Source organism: Triplophysa rosa, linkage group LG12 (assembly GCF_024868665.1).
Source record: "Triplophysa rosa linkage group LG12, Trosa_1v2, whole genome shotgun sequence".
NCBI classification, from domain to species: domain Eukaryota; kingdom Metazoa; phylum Chordata; class Actinopteri; order Cypriniformes; family Nemacheilidae; genus Triplophysa; species Triplophysa rosa.
In genome coordinates this window covers 9,104,676-9,128,678 of record NC_079901.1, presented here as the reverse complement: position 1 = coordinate 9,128,678, position 24,003 = coordinate 9,104,676, and the positions used below count along the sequence as shown (strand labels likewise).

General features: G+C 37.6%; 1 protein-coding gene across 20 annotated transcripts in view; it reads left to right on the top strand.

Annotated features, from left to right (window-relative positions):
* The first annotated feature begins 4,283 nt into the window (after window positions 1-4,283).
* Window positions 4,284-24,003, top strand: part of gramd1bb (GRAM domain containing 1Bb) — a 143,658-nt gene continuing 123,938 nt past the window's right edge. For 4 of the 20 annotated variants that reach the window (XM_057347850.1, XM_057347852.1, XM_057347851.1 and 1 more), the window contains exon 1: window positions 17,481-17,654. Coding sequence is in view for 1 of the 20 variants with exons in the window: in XM_057347862.1 (XP_057203845.1) it covers window positions 4,394-4,530 (137 nt within the window). In the remaining 19 variants the exon portion in view is untranslated. Of the gene's footprint in view, window positions 4,531-17,478; window positions 17,655-24,003 lie in introns of those variants that run through there. The other 16 variants (XM_057347854.1, XM_057347853.1, XM_057347855.1 and 13 more) reach the window with 8 other exon arrangements.

Genomic DNA, 24,003 nt, shown 5'->3' with positions numbered 1-24,003 from the left:
AATGATAATGTTTCCTTACTCCAGTTTCACGCATCCTTGATTTAGTAAATTATCATTTAAATGATTACATGTACAATGATGTTGTGTCTTTTCAAGCAAACATTTTGCTAATTTGATGTGGAACTTTTTAAACCATCAGCACACAATGCAGCTTGTTAGGAAGCCATATGGCCTTCAAAGAAAATGTTATGAAAGCACACATGAAAATCAAATCAATCATAATTGCTGGAAAATTATGAATAAATATTTGTATATGATTTTTATTGCAGGCAGAATAAGGATGTGCACCTGTGCTTTTTTTGGTGGATTGTTTTTTTTTTTTTTGACTTAGTTAACCAGTTTATTACATTTAAGTTAGGACAACAAAATTATTAAACCTGCTCATCGTACATAGTTGGGATAGCTAAATAAAAATGGTTCATTTTACTGTTAAATGAAGTGAAAACATTTTGTTGACGTCAAACTCTGTGTTTAAATCTTTGGTAATTCGGCAATCATATGTCACTTATTAGAAGATTTGACAAAAATTAAGAGACCATCCCAAATTTTCATCTAATCACCATTTCTAGATGTATTGTGGTCGTTCCAGTCAGTGTCTGACAGCCTGACAAGACACATGATTACTGTGATAAAAATCCAGGTTATCGCATAAAAAATACTTATTGAACTTTTCATAACTATGTGTAGAAACATTACTGTTGTATTGCTTAAAAGTGAATATGAACTTGTTGTCTTTGCAGTATTTGAAGTCTCAGAGCAAATTTTCTGTTATTTTGACCAGTTTCTCCAGTTTTCATTTTCTGCAAATAAATGCAAATAGAAAATATATGTTTATTTGGAATTTGGTAGAAATATTGCTCGAAGTTCACAAAATGAAGCAAAAATTATCATTATACTTATTTTTTCCACGGCTGTGTTGTAGGTGGATGGATGATGGAGAACTGGATGCAGGAAACTTTGTCTCACAGCCCACTGAGTCACTTGTAAAAGAGTCACTACATTTCTTGTAAAACTCTGCGCCCTAGTGTTTGAAATGTCAGAGTGAATCCAGATTTACAAACCATGACCAATAATGAGCCAACATTACATATCTGTGAGGAAGGGTGGTTTAATTTTAACATTAGATGTATAGTATATCATAATTGTGTTTTGTTTTCAATCCAGCAAAATGTCATTACTACAGACCAGAGATGTCACATAATTTACACTTGTACTGTAGCATATAAAGGATTCACTAACCCACCTTAAATGAATTAAAACAAATTCTTCTCAGTTCATCAAGGCTAAAAGATAAAACAACACCAAAATGACTCATGCATATGTAGTTTACCTTTAACAGTGTTTAGTTACAAAACATTACAAGATTTAATTTTTCTATGCATCACTATTTGTGTACTTGCTTCATCCAATCTGTTTTCTCTAGTCTCATGTGACACTACAGACGATGAAGATCGCATTTTGTGACCCAAATTAAAGCACATTTCACCGTCTGTAGAGCCGTCTAATTATGCAACCGCTATAAAGTCAAATGGAGTAGGTAATGAAATGTTATATTTAACAGCCTTTCTGCATGATCCTCCCTTCAAAAACGTCATCACACTTCATCACACGTTCGCTTGTCCAGAGTAAATGAAGGCGAATCGGTCAGATCGGGGAAATACAGCGGCTCAACGAGTTCACTGGGTCGGCTTGCTTCAGGTCTTACATTTCTAAAGATTAATAGCTCAGTTTTAGTGGGCTGTCACCAGAGACCTGTGGCCCATTTGTAGAAAGTACATTGAAAATTTCACCCTAATTATACTTTTTTTAGGTTAGCGACAGATGAGAGAGGAAATGATGAGGAAGGAAAGCTGCATTACAGTAGGTTTTCAGTAAAGTAATTAAATGACTATATGTTCAAATATGTGACGGATTCAACCTTCTGTATACATTTTAGTCCCTTCTCTGGGAAACTTTATGCTGCCATGCTGCCATATAGAAATGCTTTAAGTTCATTAGCACATTACAAATGGATTAATGGATTAATGTAGAGAAAGAGTTGAAATCACATTAATTAAAAGCAACAGAGAAATCCCAGCCAAAGTGGAGTTAAATGTAGCTCAATACATCAATAAATCTTTTGTTCTGAACTGTAGGCCTACTCAGGAGTCCTCAAGTAAAGAAGAAAACATGTTTATAGACCCTTTGACATTTTACACAGTGTTAGCCTCTGCTGGTATACAGTAGATTGTAACTACACCATAGGGAGCCGCAGAGATGACATATTTTTGTATGCAAACCCCGGAAGTGAGTTTTTGGTAAATAAAAAATTTGGTAAATAAGGTCTGTGGTAAACAAAAGCTCTAAATATTTTCACGTTTTATTCTATGACATAAAACACACCAATTATAACCCGCTTGTGATTTTTAAAGCCTTATTTTGTGTCTTAAAATGGCGGTTGCTGACAAGTTGCTAAAAGCGACTGCTTCCTTTGGCGAGGACGTTAGATGTCATCGCGCATATAAAGCTCACAAAGAATGCAACATGGGCACATATCTCTTAAAACGTAGATGCGGATTCATTCACGGAGTAATTCATTATCAGGGAACACGTTTTTAATAAAGTTTGAAAGAGTTGTCGGAGGCTGGTGGTGGTGACGTTGATATCGAGTGACCTTCAGTCTCTTTATAGCATCGTGTTAGCTATTAACTTCTGCCGATTGTATTTCGGCTTCAAAAATAACAAATGTTGTGTTCATTTGTAAAGATTATCTTGATAGACAAAACGTGTAAACATCATAAACCGTTGTTAATCACAGAGCTTATTTTTTGCAATCTTCCGAAAGTCTATGGGAAAAATGTTTTCGCTCGAGGGAACCACTGCAGCGCTAACTTCCGGGTTGGCCGAAAAACACGTCATCTCTGAGGCTCCCTATTGGGACCCCAAAAGACACAAGGAACCTTTTTGTGAGCAACATAAGTCCCAAAAATTCATTATATTGTGGTGTTTTGTCAGTAACTGGTTTATTTATTATTTATATGGCTCTCAATTGTCTTTTTTCTGTTTGCTGCCTTTGATGTCACAGCTCAGGATAGTTGCTGGTGAAGGGTACAGGACTGTGTGCATTCTTATGGTCCTCAGTGACTATAGCGTTCAAACATTTAGGGTCGCATTCACTTTTCTAACATATGCTACTTATCAAAACTTCAAAATGTACACAAATGTAACTACAAGAAAACAAAACAGCGTCCTCAAAGCCTATCTGTTCTTTTTGATGTCTTATCTTAAGTTGCTTTAACAGTATGAAAGGAGTGAGCTCTTATTGGCTGCTTGTTTTTAAAGTGATAGTTCACCCAAAAAATGAAAATTCGGTCATGAATGAATCACTCTCTAGTTGTTCCAAACCTGTATAAGTTTCTTTGTTTGGTTGAACAAAGAGAAAGCAATTTGGAAGATAACCAAACAGTTCTTGGACCCCATTGACTACCATAGTAGGAAAAATTACAACGGTAGTCAAAAGTGCTACAATCTTGTCCTACATTCCTCTAAATAATCTTCTTTTGTGTTCAACAGAACCAAAACGATTATAATGTGATTTTCTACGGTAGTCAATAGTGGCCAAGAACTGTTTGGTTACACAAGCATTCTCTTCCAAATATCTTTGTCTGTGTTCATCAGAACAAAGACAAATACAGAGTTGGAACAACTCGAAGGTGAGTAAATGATGACAGAATTTTTATTTTTGGGTAAACTAGACATCCATTTCAAAAACATTTTATTAAATAGTATTTTTGTTTTATAATAAAAGAAACAAATGTGTTTGTCTACAAAAAACAGTTCAACATTTAAGCATGCACCATCACCTTACGAAAATTAACCATGTTTTTTTTTGTGGTACAACTGTAGTAACCATGTTTTTTGTTGCATTGGTATTAGTGTATTACTACAGTAACCATTGTTTACTATGGTTTTTACAAAAAACATGGTTTTCAAAACAATGGTTATTTTGTGATAACCATTGTTTTGCTACAGTAACCATGTTTTTTTCAATTTTCAATTTTAACTCTAATAATTTTCGTAAGGGATCTGGAACGAGATGGGAGTGAGTAAATGGCAGGCGTTGAATTGTGAACTGTTTCTTTAAATTTTCTGCACCTGATGCGCAGAGCTCAGCTCTTGACATTCTCCTTCAATCTCTCCCGGTAATCCAGATAGCAGTGCGATCCTCCGGTTCACGTGAAGAGCTAATGAGCACCGAGCATCCCTCACTATCCCGCCATGGACGGAGAATCTGGTATGTCATCTGAGGCGCAAAAGACGCATCAGTGACAGCTGCACGATTAACTAAATTAGTTTGGTTTTATCATCCTAAAATCTAAATAAACAAAGCTTTAAAGAAAAACGAGAGGTTTGGATGGCGTTTGGACATCTTCTACCGCAGCTGAGGTTGGAGGAGGCGTCTGAGGACAGTTTGATGAAGAACACCCAGAGACCCTTCACACATCTACAGAAACCCAGCAGCTCACCTGGGAAGAGCAGAAAACAGCACAGGTAAGATCTTGGTCAAACTCCCTAAAAAAAAAAAAAAACATTGCTGCGTTTGTGTGTGCATATATTTTATGCAACGTTTAATGATAACAATGACAGTAAGAGTACCTGTTGTTGATTTTGTTATTGTTGTTGTTATTATAATGTCAACAGCCCAAAACATTGTGTCTGACAACAGTGGCATTTGGAATCCGAGAGATATTCCCAACGATGTTGACTTTAATGAAGAAGATGAACTGTTCCATCTTAGGTTCATGAAATATGGTGTTATGTAGAGTTGTGTTTTTAAAGGTGCACCTGTTCAGGTTGACTCTGAAGTGTTGCAGACTTTGGCGTGTTAACATTGTTTTTGAATAACTTCCCCAAAATAATGTCGGTCCACCCCGCAGTTTTCTTCTTACATTTACTTCTCAAGAATGTATTTGGATTACACCGAGCTATCTCCGAATATCAACAAACGTCTTTAAGCTTTTCCCAGACAGTGTCCCGACCAACAAGAAAATCAATTCGCTCTGATAATCTCATCTTGTCCATGCTGGGGAACACAAATTTCGTTTTCAAATGTCGTGTCATTCATCCCAGACAACAGAGCTCATGTGAGACACGTTTTAAAAAAGATCCTTTTAGACACTTGCACAGTGTGGTATCGATTCCTCAAGAGGCTGTAACGTTAGATTTGATCATCCATTCCGTTTTAATGGAGCTCGGCTTTCAGGCCTCTTTAATCCGACATTTTATGAGTTTGCCTACAGAAAAGCGATAACTGAGACTGCTCCTTTAGGGACTAATGACAAGCTGAAATGCTGGTATTGCTGTTTGTCTCGTGTGAGCGAGCTTTTCTTCAGAATACTTACGGTATAGAATGTGCACTCTTGAAAAGGTCAAGTTAAGGACTTTTACACATCAACAGAGCCATTGTGACAGGCAATATATTATCCAAGGTTTCAGAAGTTTCTCTTTACTACATAACTCACCGTGGTAGCATAGCTCAATATGGCACAAATATTTATTACACGACTCTCAGGAATATAGTCAAACATTTCAATTTATACTTTAAAACTGCTCTTGGGTCAGTGCAAAAACAGCCAACCTCTGCATGTTTGCAGCACAGTGGACTTAACATAAATAAGTTTATGGTTACTAGTTATAACATTCGTTCTTTGCTATTTTATTCTTTGTTGACCCTAATTGGAACATATTTCCCAGAATGTTTTGTACTGAATTGGGTGAATTGTTTAATGAAGTCGTTGTTTTTGTTTTGCACACAAAAAAGTATTCACATGTCTTTATAAAATGAAGGTTGAACCACAAGGCACATTTAAAAGGACTATTTAAACGATGTCTTTATCTTTCTGCACTTTGAGTGTACGTTGCATAGAGGTGTCAGAAAGCTCTTGGATCTTAATTTGTGTTTTGAAGATGAACGACGGTCTTACAGACTTGAGGGTGATTATGTATGTTCATGACAGAATTTTCATTCTTGGGTAAAGTATCCCTTTAAGGAGATATACAGTAACTTTGACTGCATCTTATTTGCTTAACCATACTGTAATAGTCCTAAAAGTCAGAAGATTTGGTCCTTCTAAACTATTTTCATATTGAAATCTTTTTATATTTTAATACAGTGTATTCAAGTGATTTAAGATGATCAGTGTGAATCTCACATGCCATTTGTGATGATGTGACGTGATGACTTCGCACTTTTGCAGAACTCTGCAATTACCCAATATAAGTGAACGCTGATCAGAGCAATGATCATTTGACTACAGCTGTTTCAGTGATCGCTCGGGCAGTTCTTAATGTATTTTAGGTGAACAAGTAGAGTGTCTGGACTGTAGTTGTACAGAAATAGATTTCTCAGCTGAAGGCTGTGGGTTTTGAAGGGCACCTTTGTACACGCACAGAGAGGGGAGATATAAAAGTCTAGTAACATCATACTAATGCTAAATGAAAGCAGTCTGTCCCTAGATCATTTCAAATCCCGTAACCAATATTGTTAAGCCTCTTTGCCATTGCGGTTCTCGTAATAGAGAAAGGAATTCTTCAGAGACGCTTTAGCTCATCAGCACCCTTCGTCTAATCTCCTCTCTCTTCCAAAACCTCTAAGTTTTCCCTCAGTCCTTCACCTCAGCTCCAGGATGATTTGCTGTAAGGTTTTTGGCTCATTCTGCATTTTATTTGTTTTAATGGTTTGGTTTTGTTTCAAAAACCTTACAATTTTGTTTTATATTAGAAGAACACTATTTTTAGTTTTGTTTCATTAAAGAATCTGAACATTTTATCTATGGACTAGGGTTGGGCCGATAGACGATGACATCGTGACGCGTGACCCAGTTGACTAATCACACACACAGCCTACACTAACTGATATAACCCTCGCACCGCACCCCGATGTCATCGTCCATCACGATGTTTCACTGTAGGCATCGTCCGATGCCAATTTGGTAGACATCACCCAACCCTACTATGGACAATATCAAAGTATGATATACAAATGATTTCAATCTTTGACATTGCATTACTCAATCAATATAAAATATATCAAGGTTATATTTTTACAGAATGTTTTTTATATAAAGGATTATTTGTGTAAAAATATTTTAGCCGGGTTTTCACATGCAAGATCACTCACAAATATAGTATTTTTCAGTAGATTTTAGTCATCTTTTTTTGCCATGGAATATAGTTTCAAGAAAATCATTAAATATAAACTGATTCTTTTATCCTTTGTACTGCAATATTTAAATATTAATAGGTTGATCAGGTGGGATTATGTAAATATTCAGTATTGAAGTTTTATATATTCAGACAAAGAAGCCAAAACTAGTTTGATAGATAATGATAGTATCTGATAGTAATGAGTTTAACAAAAAGTAATAGTCAAAACAATAAAAATGGATTGGTGTAAGTTTCATTGGGAGTTAAAGTCTCTGAAGAGTAAAATGAAAAAGTTTTGATGTGAAGGATCCTGAGGCCCTTAGCTGTCTGGTTAGCTCAGGAGGATCATCTACCAAAACAGATCTCTTATATTGTCCTCATTTTACCCGTTCATATCTTCTGCTGTTGGAAGCCTGCTATGAAAATTCAATTAAAGCATAGAGGTATGAGACCCGGCGCTAGATTTCAGTAAACATAATCACAAAACTTTATCCTGCCAAATCTAGCATAGCTTTTGGCTATGTCAACTTCAAAGCATCACGGCTGTGCATTTTAAATGTGAGATTCTCTGTTTCTCTGAGGTCCTTTTGGTGCACACGCAGAGCTCTGTGCACTACACGATTACCTTCTTCATGGCCGCGTAGAGAGAAGAGAAGAGGCCTGTGACTTTAGATCTTCTTTTCTGGAAGTCATTTGGCTCTGGTGTTGATGGTCTCGTGGGCGTGAGGGTTCCTGCTGGAGTTCTGAGCATTACTTGATTTATTGTGGTTTGTGTGTTTGTGCGTGTGTGTGTGTGTGTGTGTGTGTGTGTGTGTGTGTGTGTGTGTGTGTGTGTGTGTGTGTGTGTGTGTGTGTGTGTGTGCGTGCGCGTGTGTGTGTGTGTGTGTGTGGACATGTTTTTATACACTGTAAACCCAAACAGTATAACTAACTTATAATGGAAAGTACCAAAAAGTTGAACTAACTAATATTTTTGAGTTCATTCAACCTCTATCAGTGATTTAAGTTAACAGTAAATATTTTTTTTAGTTTTTACAACTACGCTAAAGTTTAGAGCTTAAGGGACTTTAGATGCAAAAAATTAGATGCAACCCTACTCTAATATTTTAATTTCAAACATATGCCCTCTAGTGCCGGTTTTTACCTAAATGTGACGTAATCGCTGAACGTACACCACTCAGACGCTTTCACTCAGATACCCAGAGTCCCAGACGTTCGCACTCGCAGGGCACGGCAGTTGGATTCGACATCAGTCCAAAATATGCAAGTTGTGGCTTAATGGTTAGAGACTCAGACTTGTAACCCAAACGTCGCTGGTTCGAGCCTCAGTACCAGCAGGGATTGTAAATGGGGGGAGGCAAGGATTAGCGCTCTCCTCCACCTTCAATACCACGGCTGAGGTGAGACCCTTGAGCAAGGCACCGATCCCCCAAACTGCTCCCCGGGTGCCACAGCAATGGCTGCTCACTGCTCTGGGTGTGTTACTCACTGCTGTGTGTGTGCACTTGGATGGGTTAAATACAGAGCACTAATTCCAAGTATGGAATACCATACTTGGCCACACGTCACTTCACTTTTTCAGCTGTTTAAAATAATGTTGCAGACTAAGTAAAGTTGTCAGTACTCAAAACTTTGAGTATGCATTAAATTAAGATGAACCAAACACTAAATATATATTTTGATTTAAATTAATGTTTATTTAAAATTTACAGTTACTCAAATAACTAGCTATATGCTCACTGATGATATTTAAGGTTGCAAACTTAAAAAAATAGAGGCAATCAGTTGCCTCAAATTTTTTGAGTTAACCGGGTTTACAGTGTATGCACACCAACACATGGGGACACGTGTCACTTGTGTCACCGTGGGGACCTAAATTTAGGTCCCCATGGGCAAAAAAGTTTATAAATTGTACAGAACAATATTTTTTAAAAATCTAAAAATGCAAAAAGTTTTCTATGATCTTTAGGTTTAGGGGTAGGGGATAAAATATACAGTTTGTACAGTATAAAAAACATTACGCCTATGGACTGTCCCCATGGAGATAGTAAACCAGACATGTGTGTGTGTGTGTGTGTGTGTGTGTGTGTGTGTGTGTGTGTGTGTGCGCGTGTGTGTGTGTGTTCATGTTTGTATATCCCGGTGGGGACCTAAACCTGAATACACAGTATTTATAGTTATGTACTCATTATTTTACTTGTTGTTAGATGTAAACCATGAACTATTACTACAGATGGACAAATTTCATCAAACTGATTCGAGTGCTGATGGATGTCCTCTTCATGCAAACGCCGGCCTCTTTTCGTACCTGAGGACGATGGCCTTTATGACTGCAGCGCTTCTCCGCCCTCCTCCGCTGCCAGCCTCTCAGCATGGTCTTTGGTCGATATTAAGCAACGTTTTCATTTCGACAAATAAGAATATCCACCGAGCGTCCAGTACCACCGCATGGCACCGCGAGGAAGAGCCTCTTGGCTGGCTGAGGACCGAGTGACAGCGTGTCGGGGAACCGGATCAAAACATTTTTTTTTCTGATTCCTCTCTCCCCTCTCTCGCCCCTGTCGTTCCTGGTGCTTCCGTCTCCGTTCTCTCGTCTCGTCTGTCCATACACTTAATGCTTCCTGCTGCTGACCAACTTTATGGAGATGCAGATTTCATTTTCCAACAGGACTTGGCACCTGCACACAGTGCCAAAGCTACCAGTACCTGGTTTAAGGACCATGGTATCCCTGTACTTAATTGGCCAGCAAACTAGCCTGACCTTAACCCCATAGAAAATCTATGGGGTATTGTGAAGAGGAAGATGCGATATGCCAGACCCAACAATGCAGAAGAGGTGAAGGCCACTATCAGAGCAACCTGGCCTCTCATAACACCTGAGCAGTGCCACAGACTGATCCACTCCAAGCCACGCCGCATTGCTGCAGTAATTCAGGCAAAAGGAGCCCCAACTAAGTATTGAGTGCTGTACATGCTCATACTTTTCATCTTCATACTTTTCAGGTGGCCAAGACTTCTAAAAATCCTTTCTTTGTATTGGTCTTAAGTAATATTCTAATTTTCTGAGATACTGAATTTGGGATTTTCATTAGTTGTCAGTTATAATCATCAAATTAAAAGAAATAAACATTTGAAATATATCAGTCTGTGTGTAATGAATGAATATAATATACAAGTTTCACTTTTTGAACGGAATTAGTGAAATAAATCAACTTTTTGATGATATTCTAATTATATGACCAGCACCTGTATTTATCTTATGTTTATTGTATTGTATTTCTTAATTTTTTATACCCATAGGCCCTTATTTAAATCATTGTGTACTGTATTCTATTGTGTTATGGTCTCTGTGTATGTTGTTGCTGTTTCTGTGTTCTGGATGCTCCTGTCACCAAAACAAATTCCTTGTATGTGCAAACATACTTGGCAATAAAGCTCTTTCTGATTCTGATTATGTGCTGATATCTCAGAGTGGCCGACCTGCAACAAAGCCTTATGGCCACATGGTGTCACAATTGCAGCACAAAGTAGAAATGCTGAGAAATGGGACAGGACTGAACTGTGCTCCTTCAAGGAATCTAAAGAAATAAAATCGCACTCTTCTGTTGCACAGTTCCTCTGTTAGGAACAATGAAATGAAACGTTTCAAAACTTATTACGAGGTTTTACACTTTTTACAATTTCTAGCATCATTTGTGGCATTGTGGGTTGTTTTTTTCACGAATATTATCAGCATTCTTTTTTTACATTCTTGGGTGGTTTATTATGTAAGTGAGTCATAATGTACTCATTGTATGGAATACAATGCATGAATGTATTGAATCCACCTTAGACAATATTCGTTAAATAATCTTGATTTCTGATTCGAAGAAGAACGTCATAGAGCTCTAGAAAGCCATTCTGATTTACATTTATTTCTATAACACTGGCCTCGAAATATATTTTTACACATTGGAAATGTATGATACTCTACTGTATATAACAAAAATAACGAACCAAGTGACATCTGCAAGCTTGTAACATTTCTAAAGCATTTTTTTGCAATTACTTTGAACCCCCATGGTTATTATCAGTGGATTTGTTTCAGAGAAGAGGTTTATCACTGATTCCTACAATGTATAAACAATTGGGTTGTTGACTTTTTGATCCAGTCACAGAATTTATAAGGAAAAAGATAATTGGCTTTTGCTTCCATGGAAACAGATGGTGAATTCAGGTGTGAAAGGAACCTATTATTATTTATCCCATTTTTAAGACTTTTGACTGTCATAAACGTGCCTGATGTTGAGTTTTAGTCATGAGATTTAATTAAAGTGAGTTCTTCAGTATATTTTTAATGGCTTGTATCTGTATATTCCCTGTGTATGAATATAAGTAACTAACGTTGACTTTCAGGATGTATTTTGCTGGAATAAGATGAATATGCTGTTTGTCGCAAATGTTCATCTGGGACCAAGCAACTCTTACACACAAACAACCACCATCCAGATTTATTTCCACATCGACATAGCAGCCTATGACAGCATGCTTTCAAATATTGATGACTTATCGTCTTTTCTCTTCTTGATCACATCTGTTAAATCACAGAGGGAATACGCTTCATGCTGAGTCTGATTCATAATATTCTCTTTTCGTGACCAAAACTATGACATGTTCCGTTCTTTGCATCTGACGGATTTTGTTTCTATAAAACCATTTTTCCATTGTTTATTTCCAGAGTCACCCACTTCTGATATTGGTCACAAGAGGTTGATTTCTAGTAAAAGAAATGACAGTTTACAAGCTGTTGTGTAACTGTTTGCTGAGGTCAGCAGCTGACAGAGTAATAGAAGAATTACTAGATGAAATCTGGTGTTGTGTTTATTCTTGTACTCTTTTCATTCTAAGGGATAGTTTACCCCAAAATGAAAATTCTGTCATCATTTACTCACCCTCTTCTCATTTCAAACCAATATGACGTTCTTCCTTCCGCAGAACACAGAAGAAGATATTTTGAAGAAAGTTGGTAACCGAACAGCACTGGACCCCATTCACTTCTATCGTATGGACGCAAAACCAATGCAAGTGAATGGGGTCCAGTTAATCTTTTAGTTTTACAGAAGAAAGTCATACAGGTTTGAAATGACAAAAGGGTAAACAAATGAGGACAGAATTTTTATTTTTGGGTGAACTATCACTTTCATGCATACGGTATAGGCGAAGTTGAGATGGTGTCTCCCTCAAAACCTTAGATTTCCTTAAAAACATAACATGACTATCTATAACTATGACCCTCTTTACTTTGTTAGTGTACATTACTAGATTTCTGACCTACTTCAGACCTAATTTCTGTTCAAAATTAGATTTCAGACCGTTGGAAAACTCACCCAGTCATTGGAGCTCATGTGTGTTGAATAAATTGATTAACAACATAATTGATCAAAGACTGATTTCGCAATGGAAAGTCATTGTTGTCTCTCCGACCCTATATTAGCAAACCGCTAATCACATACACACCAGATTCTGGATTTATGATTGATATGCAAATAAAATGGTGCATGAATTTTTATTCTCCTGTTTAACGTCAATACAGGTATACGAGTTTATTTGCAAAACAACAGCCCAATGCTAAACAGAAATCAGGCTGTTCGACCAAACAAAGCCACAGAATGAACAGCACAAATCAGAATCACAGAACACATTATATATATTCCCTGTCGTGATTGAGCTTTGGCGCAGTGAACAGTAACTCATCCCGCAATTCTGTTCTAAGGACATGAATGATACTGTTCCCCGGAGAGGAGAGGTGCACTATTACTATTCTAACTTTAGATTAAAATCAATTGAGAAGAGACACAGTGCTTCATATTGGAGCGACTTTGGCATAAAAACGCACAACTCACATTTTACAGAAGAAAAACTTTATTCCGTACTTTAGAGTCTTAGCATATGTTTTTCTATTTGATCTACTTCTCACAATCGAAGCATTATAATAACATCTTTTAAGTTCAATTTAGATTAGGAGCACTGTATTTATTTCTTTAGCCTGTACCTGATGTGCTTTTGTTGCCTTGCACGCCCCACTTCACAAGCAAACACAATATTCACATTTTCAAGTAGCGTTAATGAACATGACACGCTGTGTTATTGGAAAGTTACAGATAACAAGGTGTTTAATTGCTTATGCTGAGAGCCTTTTGTGCATTCTGTAAACTGTCAGTGGAGATGAATGGATGAAGTTAATAAGATTTGAAATCTTTAAGCTCTTTATTTACGAGTTCATATGTTCCTGCGTAATGTCAATAACCCTGTCAGATTACAGTATAGTGAGAAATTAAAGAAACATTAAAGGTCTCTGAATGTATCACTTTGTTAATATACAACAGACTGAGGGTTGATTTATTTTTGTATGATATATGAAACACTTTTCTGAAAGGGTAGAATACATTATTTGAACCGCAATTTCATAAGCATTTATTTTGAATGGATATATTTGGAAATTATAGATTTGAGACGCTGACGTACCCATTGCACATTGAACAGTTATTTTTTTGATTTTCAAATTTTCCCGTTTCACAAAGGATAACAAAGCCAGCTGACAAAGCAATCTCAAGTATTGCTTTTTCACAGAAGATGTGATGATGGTGGCTAGATAATTGTTAAATCACAGTGAGGGATGAAAATGACTTTGACCGAAGTCACATTGCACCCATTAAATCCAGACACGGTGTGCAGACAGCACCGCAGCATGCTTTTTTCTGATTTTGTACTCAACAGGTCATGCAGCTTTCAATAACTTTTGACCTCTTTCATGCTTCAATGGCATGTTCGTTACTGTAGAAACGTTCTATGAGGAGGGCCACAATTGTATTGGTTTTTTTATCAACGTCATTTGTACACTGGGTATAAATACCTTAAAAACACCATGTGAAATTTAGGTTTTAAAATATTTATACATGTTTTCAACTATGGTTCTAGGTTTTTCAGCCCATCCCCTTGCTGGTTTAAAAAAATGAGATGAGATGTAAGAATTCTTCTTTTGGTGTTTACTCGTGTATTGTGTAATTTCCTCATTGTGATGAGATTCTAACGTCATACAAGATATGTCATGTATAAAGTATGCATGTTTTGTCCTTACGACTTGTATGAGATCATTGGGAAGTTTTGCACAATAACGGAAGTTTATTTCCTGTTTGTTTTACAACAATGTTTGTATTTTGCATGGCATTTTGACCAAAAACTTGACTAAAGTGAAAGGGACCTATTTGTTCCCATACCCGAAATGTGACCTCTGCATTTAACCCATCCAGTGAGTAGTGAACACACGCACTGCAAGTCGTGAACACACGTACACCCGAAACAGTGGGCAGCTATAAATGCAGCGCCCGGGGAGCAAACGGGGGTAAGGTGCCTTGTTCACGGGCACCGCAGTCGTTACCCGCCGGCACTAAGAATCGAACCGGTGACCTTCTTAGCTTTCACAACACACAGGACAGACACAAATACATTTAACACCCACCAGCCTGAGCATGGTTTTGCATTTGTATAAATTTACTTTTTTGGGTGGCAATTTCTGGCAACATAAAATGTGGTCCCTTATACTTGGTATAACCATAGTGCATGGTTTCTCATGGTGAGAATGATTACACCAAGTATAAGGGTCCACATTTTATGTTGCCAGAAATTGTCCAAAAGGCTTTTAACTTACTGGATATTAATTATAATAACATATACAACAGCTATATACAGTACATACAATACAAATATAGAATATTTAGAATGACAGCTGTCAGTTTTATCAATGGAACCTAAGCCTTTTCCTGTTTTCCGTTACTGAAAAAAGCAATAAATCATTAAAAATCATGATGTTCTCTGCAGTGTGGTGCATGTATTTATAATAAAACAGGGAAACTATGTTGTCACTAGAGAAATTGTTGGATAAGACATGCACGAAGGTGCATAAAATGATCATGTGCATTGGAAAAACTGCAGCGCATGCAGGATGACCTGTATAAATAGAGTACATTGTTTTTTGCAATATTGTTCTTGAAATGGTCGTTTCATCAATTAAGGTCCTTTTAAACACGTTTTTCTTAAGAGGGATTATTAGTAGTCTAATAAAAATATGAACAAAAATTTTATAATAATATTAAACAAAGCAAGTAAGTACACTGACCAAAATTTTAAACGCAACACTTTTGTTTTTGCCCCCATTTTTCATGAGCTGAACTCAAAGATCTAAGACTTTTTCTATGTACACAAAAGGTCTATTTCTCTCAAATATTGTTCACAAATCTGTCTAAATCTGTGTTAGTGAGCCCTTCTCCTTTGTCGAGATAATCCATCCATCCACCTCACAGGTGTGGCATGTCAAGATGCTGATTAGACAGCATGATTATTGCACAGGTGTGCCTTAGGCTGGCCACAATAAAAGGCCACTCTAAAATGTGCAGTTTTACTGAAAACCAGTCAGTATCTGGTGTGACTACCATTTGCCTCACGCAGTGGCCAGCCTGTGGAATGTTGGTCCACTCCTCTTCAATGGCTGTGCGAAGTTGCCGGATATTGGCAGGAACCGGAACACACTGTCGTATACGCCGATCCAGAGCATCCCAAACATGCTCAATGGGTGACATGTCCGGTGAGTATGCTGGCCATGCAAGAACTGGGATGCTTTCAGCTTCCAGGAATTGTGTACAGATCCTTGCAACATGCATTATCATGCTGCAACATGAGGTGATGGTCGTGGATGAATGGCACAACAATGGGCGTCAGGATCTCGTCACGGTATCTCTGTGCATTCAAAATGCCATCAATAAAATGTGCCTGGGTTCGTTGTCCATAACATACGCCTGCCCATACCATAGCCCCAATGCCACCATGGGCCACTAGATCCACAACGTTGACATCAGCAAACCGCTCACCCACACGACGCCATACACGCTGTCTGCCATCTGCCCTGTACAGTGAAAACCGGAATTCATCCCTGAAGAGAACACCTCTCCAAAGTGCCAGACGCCATCGAATGTGAGCATTTGCCCACTCAAATCGGTTACGACGACGAACTGCAGTCAGGTCGAGACCCCGATGAGGACGACGAGCATGCAAATGAGCTTCCCTGAGACGGTTTCTGACAGTTTGTGCAGAAATTCTTTGGTTAGGCAAACTGATTGTTGCAGCAGCTGTCCGGGTGGCTGGTCTCAGACGATCTTGGCTTGGAGGTGAAGATGCTGGATGTGAAGGTCCTGGGCTGGTGTGGTTACACGTGGTCTGCGGTTGTGAGGCCGGTTGGATGTACTGCCAAATTCTCTGAAACGCCTTTGGAGATGGCTTATGGTAGAGAAATGAACATTCAATTCACGGGCAACAGCTCTGGTGGACATTCCTGCAGTTAGCATGCCAATTGCACGCTCCCTCAAAACATCTGTGGCATTGTGCTGTGTGATAAAACTGCACATTTTAGAGTGGCCTTTTATTGTGGCCAGCCTAAGGCACACCTGTGCAACAATATGCCACACCTGTGAGGTGGATGGATTATCTCGGCAAAGGAGAAGTGCTCACTAACACAGTTTTATTTTTTTAAACAATATTTGAGAGAAATAGGCCTTTTGTGTACATAGAAAAAGTCTTAGATCTTTGAGTTCAGCTCATGAAAAATGGGGGCAAAAACAAAAGTGTTGCGTTTATAATTTTGGTCAGTGTAATGGCAAACTGACATTTTGCTTTATATTTTTGTACAGCAGATGACAGTTACCCTGGCGCAATTATTTACGCATCTGACTTCACCTAAATTACTGACATAATTTCCAAGAGGACAGACTTTTTAAGGGACAAGCAAACAAGTTGGTACAGTGGGGAAAATGTACATATCTACATTAAGATAAATGCATTGAGTGCCCACCTTTTATCCAATTCTGTTATGAGCTACATAGACTTAGCAAATAACATGTGTGACTGTGTTTTAAAACAAGTTGCGTTAGGGCAGGCATATACTATAATGATAATGAATAATACATTCACATTTAACATCCAACTCCTGTTGCTATTGTCACTTAGAAACTAATATGTTCACTTGCGCATGCTCTCACACTTTCCAAACACAAAAACAAGTCCAGCAATGTACACATGCATGAGAAAGCTTGAGACAGAGAGAGCGCGCGCTCTAGATGAGAGTGAGGGAGAAAATGCGTTGCGATGCACGAGCGGCAGAGATGTAGTAAGACTGTGAGAAGAATCACCATGGGAAGCTGAAATGAGGTGGAGAGATAGGTATAGCTCTTTCTTCACACTAATAGAGAGAGAGAGAGAGAGAGAGAGAGAGAGAGAGAGAGAGAGAGAGAGAGAGAGAGAGAGAGAGAGAGAGAGAGAGAGAGAGAGAGAGAGAGCCCTCGTCGTGGTACTTGCGCCCCGCGCTCTCAGCAGATGGCATGGCACGGTGATGCGCTCTCGTAGATTGCTGTCTTCTCTCAAGTCACAGCGCAACACTCAAGGTAACGGAGCATCGCCTTCTCGAGCACTCTTTTAACGCGTGTATACTACTTGTGTTTCCGTCTTAACGCCTTTCTCTTGCTTCATGTGTGTTTGTCACTTGTCAACTAGCAGTTTTCTTATTTTTCAATGTTTTTCGCCTGTGCGTGTGCGTGTTTGTGTGTGTACAAACGCATGCGTAACAGTGAGTTGAAGTGCAGTATGACATCAATTAGATGATGTTAGATGAATCGTTTAGGCTTAAACTGTGTAGTTGATGCATAACATATCATTTTAAAGTATGGTAAGGTAAGATATAGTATTTTAGGTTTTGTCAATGGTGACTGTTTTGACCATTTTAATTAGGTTTTTGCCCTCACTAAACTATTTAGCTCTATTACTAAATAGTCCGGCTGTGTAAGAAATATATTGTTTAACCAGAAGTGCAAATATCATAGTACACGCTATTAATGGATTATACTATTTCTATGCAAATGAATAACAAAACAATATATAAATAACAAAATAATAAAATATTATATTAATTCAATAAAAAAAAAACGTATAATATTAATGATGTATAATAAATATAATAAGCCTTAATGATGAATCCGTGTTGCCACTTCTCTATGAATATTACAGAAGTGCTGAGGTTTTGCGTTTGCTTGTTTTCTGGGTCTGATGTGCTTTGCCATATTGATAAGTGTGATAAAGAAGAAAAGACAGTAAGACACAGTAACTGCAAACTGGTAATTATTCAAGCAAATCGTGAAGCATGTGTAGGGGTATTCTGACATGAAACTCATCCATCGCTGTACCGTTTTGCTTGCGTGCGGTGACTGGGGCAGTAATGAGCATCTAGAGGTTTAATAGATGGATGAGTTGAGGTCTATAGAGAGGGAAAATCCATTAAGGTGCAGGGTGTCCAGCCGAGGGGACAGTGCGAAAGTCATAGTCCATCTGCAGAGCAATCATTACTCAGGCTGTGTTGAATGCCGCTGTTTGTAAATAAACTCTGTGGCTGGAGCTCATGGCAAAATAAATTGCGTTGGAGCGGTGATGAAATTAATATATTGCGTTATTGTACTGTGAAAAAATTCAGCAACATAGCTATCTAAAAATATTCAACAACCACTATTATTACAGGAATAATTAGGGAGAGTAATAAATATTGCAGTCTGCACTTGAGGACTAGGAAGTGATAGCCATGATCGTCGATCATGATCAACCCAAATGTTAATAATTTAGTATAGTGGGTTTAATAAAAAGGCACTTTTATGTCAACCTTGTACTAAAGAAACGTGTAAAGGTTTGAGGTTAGTTGTGGAGCTTTGCTTTCCATAATATTTGTACTCTCCATAGTCTTCCTGTAGTTGGGTGTAGTTCACCCAAAAATAAACATTCTGTCATCATTAATTCCCTGTCATGTCATTCAAAACCTGTATATGACTCTTTCTTCTGTGAAACAAAAAAAATATTCTGAAAATGTAAATGGTTTTGAACTGGTTTAGCAATAAACACATCTTACCTGAGAAAATCTTATGCGTTTCTATCCTTAAATTCTGCCCTTAAACTGAACGTAGCATCTTGTTTTTAAAGGGGTCCTGTTTTGCCTATTTTTTTAAGTCTTTATTATGTTTATGGTGTGCTAAACAATAGGTGTTCATGTTTCGATTTTCAAAATGCTTCACATATTACATATATGTGTTTTACACCATCATCTGGATTGTCAGACAACAGGCTGTTGAGTTCCTGATTCTATGAAGTCCCTCTTTCCGAAATTCTCTGAATGGTGTAACTGAGCCAAGTCTTTTGTGATTGGTCTACTGTTTAGAGTGTCTGTTGACATGTCCCACCGATTACCCTATCCGTGATCCAGGGGGCAGGGTCAATGTCAATGTTGGTATTCCTGATGTCAATAACCCAACTTATTGAGTGCGTTTACATGCACAGTCTTACTCCGGTTATGCTTAATAAGATGATAATAAGTAAGGTCATGTACACATGTAAAACTGATTTATTTTATCGAGGAAAGCTCATAAACGGCGAAAGCAAAACCCGCTCGGCAGAGGTAGTTTTTTGCTCATTACTCCGATTTCGTGCTGCCTGTAAACGCCTTTACCGGTTTTCACTCAGTTTTGTTTATGTGCGCATGTCTGACAATGTCTGCAATAGTAAAAGTCCCAAACGGAAGTAATAGTAAAATAACACATATAAGTCTGCTCTCGAATCATGCAGTTGATGTAGAAAATGAATACGTCAAAATGAAGAACTATTGTTGCATATGCTGGTACTGCGGACATGAGAAGAGATATAAAAATACAGCTTCTGACCGTTTCCCAGCTGCATGTTCAATTACTAAACCGACTATCGACGGTGACGTCACTGCACGTGAGAAACCCGGCAAGTCTCAAACTTCCATGTAAACGCGGTTTTCTGCGTAGCCGGTTTATTACTATGCATGTAAACACGTGAAAACAGCTTTCTTTTTAAGCTGATTTTTGATAGATATCCATTTATTTTGTGCACGTAAACACACTCATTGTAGTCTTTAAAAAGTGATTTCTGTTAAAGAAAATATCATCCTTTTCTGTGGACTTGGCAGATGTTGTTCATGCTCAAACAGCTATTCTACTCACTAACTAAATTAAAAGAAGTGAAATTTCATCAGACCTCCCCTTTAACACCTACGTGATTTTTTTCTCAGCTCAGCATGTGGAATTTCATGTCAGACATTAGTATGTAGTTTTAACAGAATAATCCAGCTCCATGCTGACACTCTAATCATGAAAGAATGTCTGAAGGTACATTAGTGACTCCTCAGGAACTGTTTCTTGACAAGGTCAACATGAAACTTTTATACTGTGACTTATAATAATTATAATAATAATAATAACTTTATTTTATATAGCGCCTTTAAAAGTAGCATCTCAAAGCGCTTACATAAGTAAAAATAGAGGGACAAAAATTCAACATATACTAGAAATCAATAACAACAAGATAAAAACAATCAGATAAAAACAAAAAGAGAAACAAGCAATTTCACTAAACCAATTATACAATGCAAATATAAATAAAAACAAGGCACTCACATATCTCACATAAAAGCTACCCTAAAAAAGTAAGTTTTAAGAGAGGATTTAAAAATATTAAGAGATGCTGCATTTCTTATCTCAGAGGGAAGAGAATTCCACAGCTTTGGGGCCAGAGATCACCCATAGATTTTAAGCGAGTTGCCGGGGCCATTAAAAGACCAGCTCCAGTAGAACGGAGGTTACGTGCTGGGGTGTAGGGTACTAAAAGATCTGACAAATATTGTGGAGCCAAATCATTTAAGGCCTTGTAAGTCAGCAGAAGGATTTTAAAATCAATTCGTAACTTGACAGGAAGCCATAAGGTTTCCAACATAGGTGTAATGTGAACACTTGTGCTGGTCAGGATGCGAGCAGCAGAGTTTTGTACCAGCTGTAATTTGCTAAGGGTAGCTTTTGATGCTCCAGCCAACAATGCATTGCAATAATTAATCCGAGAGAAGTGTTAATTAACTTTTCAGCTACAGAAAATGATAGCATGGGACGTAATCTGGCAATATTTCTGAGATGAAAAAAAGATACTTTAACTGTATTCTGAACATGTAGACCACATGTTAAGTTAGCATCAAATGTCACTCCCAAATTGTTTAATTTAGTTTGAAACTGTAAAACAGAGCCATCCACATTTAAGGCTAATGGCTCAGCTTTACGTAACTGGTGAGGTGAACCAATGAGCATCACTTCAGTCTTGTCACTTGTCACTGTCTTGTCACAACAGAGAAAATGATCAGACATCCATTTTTTAATCTCAGAGATACATTGAGAAAGAAAAGAAACCGTTACGTTAACACCAGATTTTGAATGTATGTATATCTGGGTGTCATCGGCATAAAAATGAAAGTTATGTGAAGAAAAACTGGATGTGTAACATATAAAAATAGGAATTCACTGGGAATTGTTAGTATTGTGAAAAGTGGTCTCTGTTTTAGAAGTGTTGCGTCTGTCGAAAAGAAAAGCTGTTTAAGATTAGCTTGTAATGTTGACACTTCACATCAAGACCAGGAACACGTAAAAAGAAAGTAAATTAGTTACATTTGAATTGAATCTTCATTGATAAACAAGGTGCATGTGGTGTTAATTATTTTGAGAAGGTGTTTTGTCCCTTTAATCATTAATTTCACAAGGGAAAAGCACTCTTCACACTTATAAAGACCTGGAGCAGTTCCCTATGGGACTAAACAGGCATTAGTGTGTCTTAAGTGCACTGTCTTTCTGTGCACAGTTAAACACGAGAACATGTACAGTGGTCTTTTAAATGCCGGATCAACTAATAGGAAGTCTCTACTTGATTTATTTTCACGGAGTAATGCTGGCAGTGATCCACTGAGATGTATTCAGCTGAGATGGTTTTGGTCCGCATAGTAACAGCCTTGGAAGCTCTCATTCATAATTTACTGTGGTGGAAAGATGGAAATATTTCTGCAGTTTAAAGCTGCGTCCATTCACTATAAGGATTATGGGAGTTATGACCATGAGCTCACTGTCCAATACGGTTTAAGGGTTAGGGAGTACCAGCGCTTGAAATACTGTGAGAATATTACCAAGCAATGAAGCACGACTCTACATTTATGACGTACATTCAAATTATAACAAACCAGCAATTTTTTCATAAAAAAGAAACTTAAACGTCATTTATAATTAACTGCAAGACATTTGTGTGGGTGTTTCAAAGCATTTCAAAGTAATTGGTGATAATGATGAGGACTACTGTGTGTTTGTATCACAGCGATCTAAAAGCATGAATCTAGAATTAGTATTTTTTTGCCTTCAAGGGGCGTGCGGAGTGTATTTTCATGCATTACAGTTCATTATTAATAAGCTGGTGACGTCATGTTAAATCTACATTTAGTTATTGGTCAATAGTTGCAAAATTTGTGTGTTGCTTTGTGTTGAATGTTCCTCAGCCGGGTTTTTCTCAAACGTCTTCTTGCCCACATGTTTGTTCTCTTTCTCTGAAATGAAAATTAGGTGTGCATAATAACACTGTACATTTTTATTGCCAAAACATTTGTAGCAGATTCAAAACAAAAAATAAAAGTGCAAACAGCTAATACATCACATAAAAATATTTGATATGCTGTAGAGTATTAAAATAAAATAAACGGATAGCATTACAGCACATCTAATAATAGACATAAGTAACACAAGCGTGTAGCTGGTTGTTTATTTTTTGTGATACTGCGGCAGACAGAAACATACAATGCGTTATTATACTGTGCTACTGTCACAAAGTAGCCTTTATATTCCAATAGTGAGTACAACTGACAGTTTTCACGACAGTATACAGCCACGGGGAAAAAATAAGAGACCATTCTAAATTTTCATAAAAATCAGCATTTCTAGATGTATTGTGTCCATTCCAGTCCAGTGTCTGTTGAATTTCAACAAAACCAAACCTCAGGAGTGAGATAAAGTCATCCAACAGCAATATGAAATGACAGCTCGACAAGACATATGGAAGCTGTGATAAAAAGATTATAACTTAAAATATTTTTTAAACTTGCCCTAAATACATGGAGAAATATTATGTTATGAAACTGACATGAAACAGAACCCAAGTGCAGACAGCTCTCAGTCTCAACAAAAGTACATTTTATTTAACATGGGACAAAACATAACTCAAAATCCCTCAAAGGGAAAACAAGAACGATATACTTGACAAAATAAAACTTGACTAAAACTTAACTTAAAGACAGCCAAGGGGCAACAGGTCAAGACGGGGATGAAGACAAACGATCCAGCACAGGACAGCAAACACAAGGGCATTAAATAGGAGAGGAACAAAAGAGGCATAACAAGGGCAACAGATGAAGGGCGTGAACTGATAATGGAATAATGAATAAGGAAACAAGGGGGCGAGGCTAAGACGCAGGACGGGGAGAGCACATGGCTTCCAAAACAAAACACAAGAAATGGGGCTGTCATGATCCCGTCGGCCAGAACAAGAGAAATAACTGCTAGGAAGGCGAGATCATGACATATTACTGTTGTATTGCTTAAAAGTGAATATGAACTTGTTTCCTTTGCAGTATTTGACGTCTGAAAAATACAGAGCATCTTATCTGTTATTTTGACCTGTTTCTCCAGTTTTCATTTTCTGCAAATATATACGAATAAAAACAATATTTGTTTTTGAAATTAGGAAGAAATATTGTTAGTAGTATTTGACCCTGTCACCTATTTGGTGCATATGTTTTATTTTCTGATAGAAAATGTGCATTTTGGTAATTCTTTTGCAATTTGCTTCAATCGCAAAAGTGAACACAGCCTCCCTACAGCA